Consider the following 12385-nt stretch of genomic DNA (forward strand, 5'->3'; position numbering starts at 1 on the left):
CGACCACAAAATTCGCGAGAATCCGCTCTCCCACCCTCAACGTCCGAAGAACTGGAGCACCGTGAAGTGCACGATGATAGTAATTATGCACCGCCACATAAAACGCAGATTTGCGCAGAGCCACCTGAAACCGGCCTGCACATGCCGCGCGTACAATTATTAAGCCGTCACAAAGCGGGAGGACGGTTTTTACTGCGCGTCTTGGGCTTTCGCTGCTACTTTTTCTTGGCATCCCCTTTAGGGCAACCCTCGGGGACTTGCAGGGAGGTAACGCGTATTCTTGAATCGAAAGACGTAATCCTCCCCGTTGCGTCTTTCATGCCGATAATCTACCAAGAATGCGTCACTTTTTTGCAACCAAAGGAGAAAAAATCCATCTGACAGACAACTACGCAATTAATCGTGAAGTTTAAAAAAATGCCATTTTCTTAAACTGCCAAAAAAGGCTTGTTAATTGAGCAAAAAAATAGACGCCAATCTTTGTTTATCATTATTATTACACGCAGCGACAATCATCCGGTCGCGAAAGATCAGCTCGTCGTAATTACGATGCGGAAGAGAGTCTCACGCGTGATATCGAAAACTTTCCCGTCTCCTTCCGGTCTTTATCGAGTCTTCCGCATCATTGTCTCCATAATTAGCCATTCAGATTTATTTTCTTGCACGAACGCGTGCACGGATGTGACGTCGTCGACGATGGCACGTGGACGACGACCGTCGACTGGCAAAAGGCAGGCAAAGGAAGACTACCGGTATAATAAATTTAGTCGCTGTAAGTGGTGGATACTGTGAGAGATTAAGATCTCTGATAACTACATATCGCATCTCGAGAAAAATTCTTTCAATCTGCAGACAAACTTTTACAACCATAAATGACAGATAAGAAAAGCATCGTAATTTATGCAAATACAACTTGAAAATTTTTATATACAGTCATAACAAAAAAATATATCAATCGATTTTTATTTAATTTTTAATCTTAAATTATTACGTAAGAAATTATTATGTAAAAATTTGAACGATATTTTCTATAAAAAAAAAAATAATTTTCTAGGCTATAAAATTTTCATCTTATAATAAGTAGCGTTTGTATGTTGCACAACTCGCATCCGAAAGCGAGCATAATGTCACCGAGCTATTAACAGAGCGCGAAAATATTGTTGGCATGTTGGTGCAAAAAAATCTTAATTATTTATTTACTGCCCGTAATAAAGATGCAAAATCAACTTCTCGATTTGGATTTTTGTGCCCTTTTTGCATTATTATTACCAATCCTGGACTCGTGCATGAGATAAGACGGTCTCGGTTTGCGCGAGCAGACACGCGATAGCGATCGATAAAAACGCCAATTATGACTTGTTAATGGAAAGCGGCGTCATTAAAGATACGCATAAAACTCACTCGTTATCCGGCAGCGCGCGAAAGACCGCGGCATATTCACGGGCGGGTATTCCATCGGTTTACAACCGGATGTAAAGTGACTTGGGGATACGATTTTCTCGAGCGATCGTAAAGACCGGAATTCCATTAAACTGCGCACCAGTGTATACAAGTAATAATAGTAATAATGCTGGAAAGGACCGAGACGTTCTCGTTCGTAAAATGCGGCCTCGATGCCTCGATCTTAGATAACGCGACGATTTTGACGCGATCTGAGAAGGTTAAATGGCGCGTAATATTCGAGAGGCTAAAACGGAATTACAAGGTTTATAGCACTTACGAGATAACTTCATGAACCCAAAGTCTCTGATATGGACAATATTTCGCCACATTATTTTAACAAAAATGTCACTGATATTATAATAATTATGTAAGTTATTAGTTATTAGTTATTAATATTCGTAATATTATTTGTAAAATTCGAGGTACCTACATTTGTCAATTAGTTTCTGAAAAATAACGCGAAGATTAAAGTTGACATTAATGCGCGAAAGACTTGCTCGGGTTCAATAAAATCGATCTCTCTGGGATGCAGTGAGGTTGGGGGGCGCGAACAGGCGCTAAATGGAGAAACAATCATCAAATATTTATGAATACGCGCTGGCTAACAGCTCCGGGTCATGCAGATAACGCTGGAAACATCCGAAGGAAGCACCTGTATCGATTTAAGTGCCCTAAAACTCTCAGGAGAGTTCTTCGGCGCAGTGTGCATACGAATCCGGGCAGCAATGTGCATCCGGCAGAAAGCATTTCATTGATTCTCTTCTCCTCCTTTTTCGCTTCGAACGAATTTTACGACGCTGATATCGACAGAACGATACGTAAACGAGAGAAACCCTTCGTACTGTTTAAATATTTATTGAACGGCTTTTAATTCCAAGATACGCGTTATATATTTAAACCTTTATCGAGCCAATTTTTGGCTTGAAATATAAAATATTTCGCATTATAAAGATTTTTGCAAAACATAAAAAATTTGCAATCGGCTAATAGGTTTTATTAAGAATAAAATAAAATTAGCGTGATATCTGCATTCTGTGATGCAGACTTTTGAAATTCTGTTATTCTTAATAGCATGTAATCTTTTACATGCTATTAAATATCTGCAGTATATATTTTTACTGAGAATTAATTAAAAATATGTTTTAAATGCATGATTTTTATTATTGTTCCTCGACATGCTAAAACACATCAATTAGGATTAGCGATGAGAGAAGAGAAAAAAAATCGCTTTAAATATTTTTTTGAAATTGTCGGTTTATTAAAGAGATAATAACGTGCTAAACGAAACGTGATGAGTTAATGCGAATTGCGACACCGAATATGCGATGTGAATTAACGAGAGTGCAAAAAGCAAACGCGACTTTATTGCAGTCTTACTGTTGGTACCGTTAAAATCCCCGTATTTTTCGCAATCAGTATTCAAAAAAAGGCAACGATTCACACATCTCGTGAGGATTGTTATCTTGACATTTCGTGAATTGCAGAATTATGTATATTGCACGACGATAAAACATATTAATCCTTTTTATTGCTTCTACAAGAGAAATATAGACAAAAATTTATCGCTAGATTAACAGTGATAATTCTCCTGTAGAAGTTTGCAGTAAAGTCGAAAGTTTTATATTCGCTTCAATTTTATATTCGTTATCGCGAGAAAAAACTTATATAATCGGGGATAAATTAAATATCGCTGAAAATATTTTAAATTGTGCCAACTTGTGCATATTAAATTTAAATTGATCAATAATTCTCTCCGTAGAAAAAAAGGCGAAATATGCGCTTCTTGATTACGTCGAAAATTCCTTACGCTATTTCATCAATGACGGAAACTTGAAAAAGTGTTGTCTAATAATTCTTAATGTTCGCTTGCGATCCGTCAAATGTAGCATGACATGTATCGAGCCGTTGAAAGAGAGCTTCGCCAAGCGTAGGTGCATCTGTCAAATGAACGCGCTCGGTGACCAGCGTGTTCGCGCACAAAGCAGCGTCAGCGGCACATAAAGATCCAATGAGTAAGTGACGACGTGGATGCCTCCGCAATGCCCGAGAGTGCTCGAGATCGTTCATCCGAAGTGGATGCTGGCAGTTAAAAGAAAGTTTAAGTGCCAATCGGCGACGGAAGATTGCACCGGGACATTTATCGGACGATAAGAAGTGATCTTTCGACGATAGAAACATACAAATTTCATTGACTAGCAAATACGCGTGTGTGACATTTTGACGAATAATTTAATACATATTATATTTTAATCGAGAGCAGATATAAATATTTACCTACAAAAATAAACTTTTATTTTAAATAATTTCAACAATTAATAAAACAAGGCAAAAAATTGACAAAGTCAATTGTTTGAACAGTAGTAACTTGTTTGAATTTTTACTTTGTCGTATGATAAATGTGTAGAAACTCACTAGGACGGGCAATCATCGGCCATAAGCCGAAACGTCCGGTGGCAAAACTCTCTGCATATCCCCGGAGGCGTCTGCTTAAATCAATTTCATTCTGTAATTTTGCCTCTTCTAGACCAACGCCAACTGGCGTCATTTGCTTCGTGATTGAGTGCGAAAGATTGCAACCGGATTATGCGCGAGCCGACGAGTATGTATGCGCGCGATCAGAGTCCGGAGATTCTCGTCGGTCCCGGGGAACGACCGTAAACCATTATTCCGCAGCGTCATGTGGACGGTGCGCGAATCGCAAAAGAACCTTCGAGAGGCTGAAGAGAGAATAATGGATTCGCGAGACTGGGGATAATGGTCGCGTAACGAGCTGCAGAATGAGCAGAAACGCGTAGCTTTTGCCGAGAGTCGGGGTTTCTTTTTCTTATTTTTTTTTTTTGTTTCGTACTTTTCCACATCCGGCGCGGATAAAGTTAATTGAAAAAAAGTGAAACACTCTGCGAATTTACGGCCGTACTTCTTAGACCTTTTTAAACTCTCCGGGAGAAGCTTAACGAGAAACTTCGCCAGTCATGTTTTCTCGTATTCTTGACTCTCGCGCAACTCTAAAAAAAAATTAATAGAATGAAAAAAATTGCCTAAAGAGTCGGGATGCGAGACCCGTTCTTCGAGCTTTTCGGGGAAAAGAAAAATGAAAAGAAGCACGCAATGTCATGTAACGCAACAGTAAACCGACACTTTGATAGTCGGTTCTGGTTTCTAAAACTGACGAGGCGTGTGCCGCCCATCGAGGACGAAAAGAGACATCCTTAGAAGAAACTCGACAACAGAGTCTCTCATGATATATGTATGTATTGTATTGTTAAAAAAAAATCCTCTTGACGTTACTCTAATTTGTGTACCCTTAACTAAATCTCTCCCGCAAGAGAAGTTATAGAGATTACGGTTAATCACGTTAGAAAGTAAAGCGGTATTTTGTAAAATTGGTCACATGATGATTGAGACCCACTGTTTTCCTTCATTCCTTACACTGCGAAGAAGCGCCACGAGAATGTCTTTGAACGAGCTGTCCTCTTGTCTTCCAGCCACTCCCATTCTCAGCTACCGAGTTGCTGCCACTCTGTCAATCCGGCTGTGGAAATGGCCCTGACACTGAATGACTCCAGAACCAATCTTATTAAAAACGCAGTTGTCATTTTATACCGCAACGACATAAGTACGTAAAAAAAAATATTGTAATCAATTCAAAAAAATATTAACGATAACTTTCGCTGTAAATGTACATGTATGTATGTTTTTTACATATATTAAATAAATTTATTATTATTTTTTTTTTTAATTTAAATATTTTATAAGTACTAAGCATAAGAAATATTATATAGAAATTATTTTTTTACAAAAAATTTTTGTAAAATAATATACTGCAGTACATATCGCATGTAATATTCGAATCTTCTCGGCGGATTGTTCTTTTTTCACTCAAATGAGAGCTATCCGAAAACGTCTCATTTGAATAAGACATATGAAGATATTCTGGAGACACGGTGCAAGAACGATGAAGAGCGATTGATCATGAGATGGAGGATCACCTATAGTGTTGCCGGGGCATTGAACCATATCGATTGATCGCTATCATTTCAAAGACAATGGTTGACATAGGCTTACCCTAACAATGATGCTTGACTTAGAGATCGAGGATTATCTTGGTAGCGTGACGGCTAACAAGCACAGGCCGGAGATAGGCTCGACTTTGTCCGATGAAAACCGATCTCCCGGCTACTACCCACGCTCGTGCGAGACGCGCGTATTTTTCACTCGTTCGCTACTCGACGCCAAGATAAGCAAATAGCTATCTTTGTCATGCAGATTGTCGTGGCGCCGTTAAATTGAAAATTGCAAATTTTTTCTATGAGACGTCTCTCGTCCTCCTAACTTCGAAATCATGAGGTCACCGCGGTGAACGATCTCAGGCAACATTTGAACAGACAAAGTGCACTTGTTGCACGTCGCACGAAAAAGGAGAAGCCAAGGAGAGGCCAAGGCGAACGCTTTTAGAGAGACAATTCGTATCCGCTGCGTGTATTGTGCTCGAGGAGCTTAGGATTGTCTCGCGCGTGTGCAGTTGTATACCTCGAGAAGTGTTAACACCTTTCCCTGCTGTAATTTTTACGACAACGTATACCGTTTTTGCGACGCCGCGTTTTTGCTCGGTTCAGCTTCTATCTCGTCTTTTTTGCCTCTTATGCATTTTTCGAGGAATTTTTTTCAGCAATCTATGTTGAAGCAATGAAGAACGCGCGATGAAAGTTTAATAGCCGTTAATTACACAGCAGACACTTTTTACTTTGGAAAATGATTAACGATCTCTTTGACTATAAGTTTAAAGTTGAGAATCAAATTAAAAAAACTTTCTAAAGCTTTATAATTTCAATCAGTAGTTTGCTGTAAAGCACATCGAGAACATACCGCTACATTAATTTTCTCGTCAATTATAATTACAATCAAAGTTCGATTATTATAATAATTAGAAATTAAAATTCGATTTAAAAACAACGTTCGCTTGCAACTGTCATTATATCTGAAGACCATCACGAAGAGATGAGTGGCCAGAGTGGGTGGCTGCGCAACCCTTCAATGTTTTTATCCGCGTTTCTCCTCGCCATCTGCTGGAAGCTGGGAGAATCAAGAGATGTATTGAACAGGCAGGATGCGCGCGGCGAGATGCGCGAATATTCGCGAATTCCCGTCAGCGGGGGACCGCAGTCCGTACAATAAAGAAAAAAGCTTCCAGGATAGAACGAGAGGAAGCGAGGTGGAGCCAGTAGGAGCGGAAGAGCACTCCAGCAAGAGAGACCGACGGAGAGAGTTCCTAATCCTCCCGGACGCTGAAGAGCCGGGCTCGATTAATAGTCGCACTCGCGAGAGAAACAACGTCGTCCCTGCAACACGAGATGACTTCAACGGTGCTCTGAGCGGGACTTCTGGTGCACTTCGATGGGTGATCGTGCGCACCTGAGGGATCACGGCATTGGCTCTTCGTAGGTCTCCGAGTGAGATGGTCAGTTCGGATAGTCGAGCGGTCATGTAAACGTCCCGTCGTGTCCAGGTGTCGTCGTGTGGTCCGACCGTTAAAGTATCTCCAGTGAATCTTCGCGGAATCTAGAAATCTTTTCTTCGATCAGAATGAGACCAAGCGCGATTGTTCTGTTACTTTTGCTGTGCGCTCAGTTTCTCACATCAGAATCGAAGCTTCGGCAGCAAGCAGCCGTAGACGACGACGATGATGACGACGACGATGACTGGGATGATGACGACGAGGACGATGACGATGACGAAGGCTATCATACGAGACCCGAGGTCGACGACGACGGCCGGATCTACAAGAATCCGCGAAACTCACCCTCTGTCATGTGTCCGAGAGACGAGGAGCAGGCGGAACTGATGGGTCAGAAGTGTCTGCGAAAATGCTCGACCGACGAAGACTGTAAGAGCAAGAAGAAGAAATGCAGATGCGACGGAGCCTGCGGAATGTCATGCATCAAGCCCGAACGTGAATGTCCGGTGTTGACCGAGATTGATCACGGCGTAATGACTGTCACCGGAAGATATTTCGGGGATAGAGTCCATTACGCCTGCGATACCGATTACTTTATGGTTGGAATATCTGAAAGAACGTGTCGCGCCGACGGTCAGTGGAGCGGGACCACTCCGTCCTGTAAGAAGGATTCCAGCTCCTTCTGTTCGCAACCACCAAAGATTCCGAATGCACGCCACAACGCTCCGTCGGAGCAGACGACCTTCGATCTTGAGAGTACGGTGCAATATTTCTGCAATCACGGATACATGGCAACGGGGGTAAAGCGAGCGAAATGTCTACTAATGGAAGGTAGCGCAAGCTGGTTCGGGCCAGACATCACTTGCAAGCCTCAAAGCTGCGGAACACCTCCGGACATTCCTAACGGATGGCACTCTGGTAAGTGCAATCGATTAATATGTTCAATATTACAATTCGGTACGGAGACTCGTATTTATCAATTAATATTGCTTTTAAGGGGAATGTTACACGTATGATTGTCGCGTTTCGTATCATTGCTCGGAGGGTTATGAATTAGTTGGTAAAGCGGAAAAATTTTGCCTGGCCGACGGAACATGGATCCCGAAGGAGTTGCCGCAATGCGTTCAAGTAAGAAATTAATAATCAAAACGTCAAAATTGAAATATGTTTCTCAGAAACGTGCTTAATACATATCTCGTGTAGGTCACGTCCGTACAGTGTCCGAAGCCGGATAATCCAGTCGACGGCAAGGCTGTCTACACCTCCTACGCGTATAATTCCATCGTATCGTACGAATGCAAGTACGGTTTTACCGTTGTAGGCGCAGCAACGAGACGTTGCGGTGCTGACAGAAAATGGACTGGAAAGACGCCTACTTGCCAGGAAATCAATTGCGGTTTACCTGGCGTACTGTATAACGGTTGGATCGAAAACATTGAGGCCGGTGTGTTTCATATAAAATTAAGCAGATACTATAAATTAAATTGTACGTAAGCAGTATTTTACAAGTTTTCTTTTTTCCTTAAATGATCGCGATCGCAGGCACAGGTATGGGCGCCAGCATAATTTTCCGCTGTAAGGATCACATGAAACTCGAGGGCAATACTTCTTCCGTCTGTCAAAAAGACGGTAAATGGCGTTATCCTCTACCGCAATGTTTAGCACCGTGCGTCGTCCCGCAGATCGAAAACGGTCACGTCACCATAGCCAGCCACGACAGAGATCATATCAACAACGTTACGGTGGTGGAACACGGCGAGAGACTTCTCGTTAGCTGCATTCAGAATTACGAATTCGCCGCCAACAGCACGCCGGTGTTATGCAACAACGGTACTTGGTCGATAGTGCCGAGTTGCTCGCCGGCCCGCTGCAAGCAGATGCCGAAGAGTCCGAAGAACGGGATGGTGATTGCACCGAAAATGGACCACGGCATGAAAGCGGTCTTTAAGTGCAAGGATGGCTTTGAGCTAGTAGGCGGCGGTCCTCTGAACGCTTCCACATCCGTAGAGTGTCGCTACGGCAACTGGATCGGCGATATACCGCATTGCGTTCAAGTCTTCTGCCCGTTTCCCGGCTTCCTTCCAAATGGCAAAGTTTTCTTAGTCGGCAATATGGGAGTTTACGATTACAGGCCATACGTCAGAAAGATCGTTAACAACAAACAGATTATGTATGACTGCGACAAAGGTTACGTTCTCGATGAAGGACCGGCCGGTGCGACGTGCATAGGCGGTTCATGGAGTCCCAAGGAGTTGCCTAAGTGCATTCTTGGACAACATCCTAGACTCAGATGGAGCAGACGACGTAGATCAGTGGACGACGATGTTACTCAGAATTACAACGTTACCTTGAAGTTACAGTGAGTAGATATTATCGATAAAAACTTATACTTTGTTGAACGTTGATTAAAAAGTAAAAGATTAAATAACTTGAAGTCAATTCATACTTGCAAAAATTTGATTTTTTAAGAATATTTTTACATTATTTCTCTATTATTTCCTTAAATATAATTTTTATTTTAAGAATAATTAATACTTATTTAAAAAAATTAAATTAAAAAATTATATATAAAAGAATAAAAAATATATATATAAAACATCGTTAAAAATAAAAATTAAATATTAATGTTTCAGAAAATTCATTGATTTCTTCCGTAAAGTGGGCAAAAAGCTTCTGCATATGGAGATGAATCGAAGTCGCGAACATGCCAAGCATAAATCGGAGGCGAAGCCAGCATCCGGTATCAATTATCAGAACAACACCAATGCAACCGATCCATCGGCTTGGAAAACGCATGCTGGTCACGGCAATAGATCCCGTTTACGAGAGGAGAGAATGATCGACTTTCTCAAGATGGTATATAGAAAACTGCAGCGCATGGACGCCAGACAACCGAATAATTCTAGCAATAATACTATGCACGATTTACTGAACGCAATGAGCAAGAATTTCTTCCACGTGGATCTCGCGGAATCGCGACGAAACAACAGTAAAGGCCGTTCGGACTTCGAGATACGCAATCAGAGGGAGTTCATTAAATTGAAACGAGAGTTCGAACGAATCATGCGATTCTACAACAAGTCCATACGCTGGAACGAAAAGCAGATCCGGAAGGACGCGAAGAAGAAAGGTCTGTCGCACGCCGAGAAGCGGAAGGACAAGAAGAAACACCGGAAGAATTATTACAAGGGCTTCTACGAGTTCGTCAACAGTTACGTAACCGAGAAATTGTCGATGTTAGAGGCGCGCAACGCGACCGAAGAGCTAATCAAGAAGATGAATATCGACAAGTTCACCGTGAGAAACGGCACGAGTTTCACGGTCGGCGAGATGTACGCGTTTTTCAAACATATCATACAGAATCGATTGAACTCCTCGACGGAGGAGAGCGTAGTCGTAGAAACCAACACGACACCGGCGCCGAAAGAGGTCGAGTCATACAATAATCAATCATCGACAATCCCGAGTAACGACGCCGCCGTACTGGACAACGAGATCCCGGCCAAAGAAGGAACACCGAAGCACCGTAGCAAGCGAATACGAAATGCCTCGGAAGATGCCGGAGGCTCGCCGCGACAAAAGAGGAACCTTCTGTCCGTAAAGCCGCTCGGCGATCAAAAGAATTGGAGGAAGTCCGCCGACGATGCAAAATCAAAACAATTCACCTTCGACGAGCTGCAGGCGCAACAGCAGAGCCGCTCGAAACGATTCCTGCCGCCTTCCGAGCTGGATAATCAAATATTCCTCAAGAACTTGTATCTCAACGCTTACGAAGACGAGTATCGGGCGAACGTGAAGCGATCTCTCGATCAGATGAACCACACAGCGGGCTGGCTCTCTTCGAAAAGGCGCAAGGGAAATCTCGGCGCGTACGAGGTCAAGTGAGGAAAATAATGTGTTGTGATATTAACGGAATTTACTAAGTTATTTACCGATATCAATCGATTTTAGGCGAGTGTATACACTATACAATAGTTATAATCGTTGTCCCTCGTCGATACGCTCTGTAAACGTGTATCGCGCTTTTTTGAAAAATAAATCTTTTCCATGCAAGCGTCCGTACATCCACCACATTCAATCGCAAGCATCCTATTAAATCGTCAATAAATGTGATAAAAAAGATAAATGATAAATGATAAATCTTTTATTGTATAATCGCGCGTACATATTAGATATGTGCTCGTAAATTATTTAACGAGAGTTAAAATAAAAATCAGATCGAATACACATTCCGTGTTGCGCAAGCTTTAAGTATAGTAGTCGCAAACTGGTGCAAACATCAGATTGCGATTCTCGCAACACTTGGATATAATGAGACATTACATCACACATACACACACACACAGCGATGTCATTAAATTCTTTTTCCAAATTATTTATCTTGCGTGCACCGGTTCTTCATAAAATTATTCGGCAATCCGATCACCAGGAGGCGCGGGTACGATCGTAAACATTCGCAATTGCCGCGCGATATCTCACGATCTGGTTCGTACCACCGTGACGGTGATTATGCCATAACACGTTGGGGCAATTAAGCCTAAAAATAAGCCGGGAGCCCGAAATGGGATCAAGGGGCGCGGTCGAGACGAGTAACTCGCATTATCGCGCGGCGACGCGCGCATGCTGGTTCACCCGGCTGTCAATAACGACAGTGTCATTAATTACGGGCCAATTATAATTCGTGAATGCTCAGCGAAACGCTCGTGTTCGATGCTATCGGGCGACGCGTCGCTCGTTAACATGTCCCACCGTGTTTACGCACCGCTCTTCTCGGAATCTCTATTAAATAGATTAATCGCGACCGCCCAGCGCATTCGTCATTGTAAGGAAAAAATCGCGAGACACCTATGGATAATACATTATACGGAATACGACGCGCTTGTCAAAAGAGAAGAGATTATATTCAAATTCGCTCTCGATGCGATTTGAAACCGGATTTACGCGCGAAACGCGCAAGTCATCGTCGTAGGTCTTTCGCACGAATTATTGGCGTTGACTAATGACAGATCTGTTAGAATATCATCGAGATAATATATCCTCTCTCCCAGTTTGCGATGTATAAATTATTATTCGTGGAAAGACATTTCGTAACAGAACCGTGTGATAATTTTTCTAGGTCGAATTTGATGAATATTCGTCCGCGACGAGTGCATTTGAATTTTCAATATCGTGTCGACTCGCCGAGAGGAGAGCTACGCCGAATAAGGTACTCTCGGAAACCGACGAAAATCGATACATCGGAGGGGGCATTGTTCCCGGCGTCCCGTAAATGGCGAACCATTAAAGCGCCTGCGCTCAACGAAAAGCAAGCGGGAGAAAAATAAAGGTGCCGCGTAACATGCACGGCTAATTCACTTAGACTTTGCGCGCGTTCCTGGCATTATTCCAGCTCATACGGCGATGATTACGCGGTCAGTTGACCGGTGCTAAACGTGCTAAACGCGAGGGAGCTCGTGGTAAATGGCTGCCAGCTAGTTCGAGTCGGCA

General features: G+C 42.5%; 2 protein-coding genes across 3 annotated transcripts in view; one reads left to right on the forward strand and one right to left on the reverse strand.

The window, feature by feature from the left end:
- LOC145939685 (uncharacterized) overlaps window positions 1-12385 on the reverse strand; it is a 206575-nt gene that overhangs the window by 25258 nt on the left and 168932 nt on the right. The window lies entirely within an intron of this gene.
- Window positions 6263-11125, forward strand: Hasp (Hig-anchoring scaffold protein). Its single transcript, XM_083043714.1, has 5 exons — window positions 6263-7816; window positions 7896-8026; window positions 8102-8342; window positions 8441-9257; window positions 9532-11125. The coding sequence occupies exons 1-5, from the start codon at window positions 7027-7029 to the stop codon at window positions 10781-10783; spliced, it is 3231 nt and encodes a 1076-aa protein (XP_082899840.1). The 5' UTR covers window positions 6263-7026; the 3' UTR covers window positions 10784-11125.

The sequence above is a fragment of the Prenolepis imparis genome, unplaced genomic scaffold (assembly GCF_030444845.1).
Source record: "Prenolepis imparis isolate NDT839.2.m4 unplaced genomic scaffold, iyPreImpa1.0 SCAF_8, whole genome shotgun sequence".
NCBI lineage: Eukaryota > Metazoa > Arthropoda > Insecta > Hymenoptera > Formicidae > Prenolepis > Prenolepis imparis.

Bases quoted from the DNA above. Each gene is read 5' to 3' on its own strand.
- Hasp (XM_083043714.1), top strand. From the start codon at position 7,027: ATGAGACCAAGCGCGATTGTTCTGTTACTTTTGCTGTGCGCTCAGTTT. The intron at 8,027-8,101 runs GTAAGAAATTAA...TATCTCGTGTAG, and splicing joins AGTTGCCGCAATGCGTTCAA to GTCACGTCCGTACAGTGTCC. The intron at 9,258-9,531 runs GTGAGTAGATAT...TTAATGTTTCAG, and splicing joins AACGTTACCTTGAAGTTACA to AAAATTCATTGATTTCTTCC.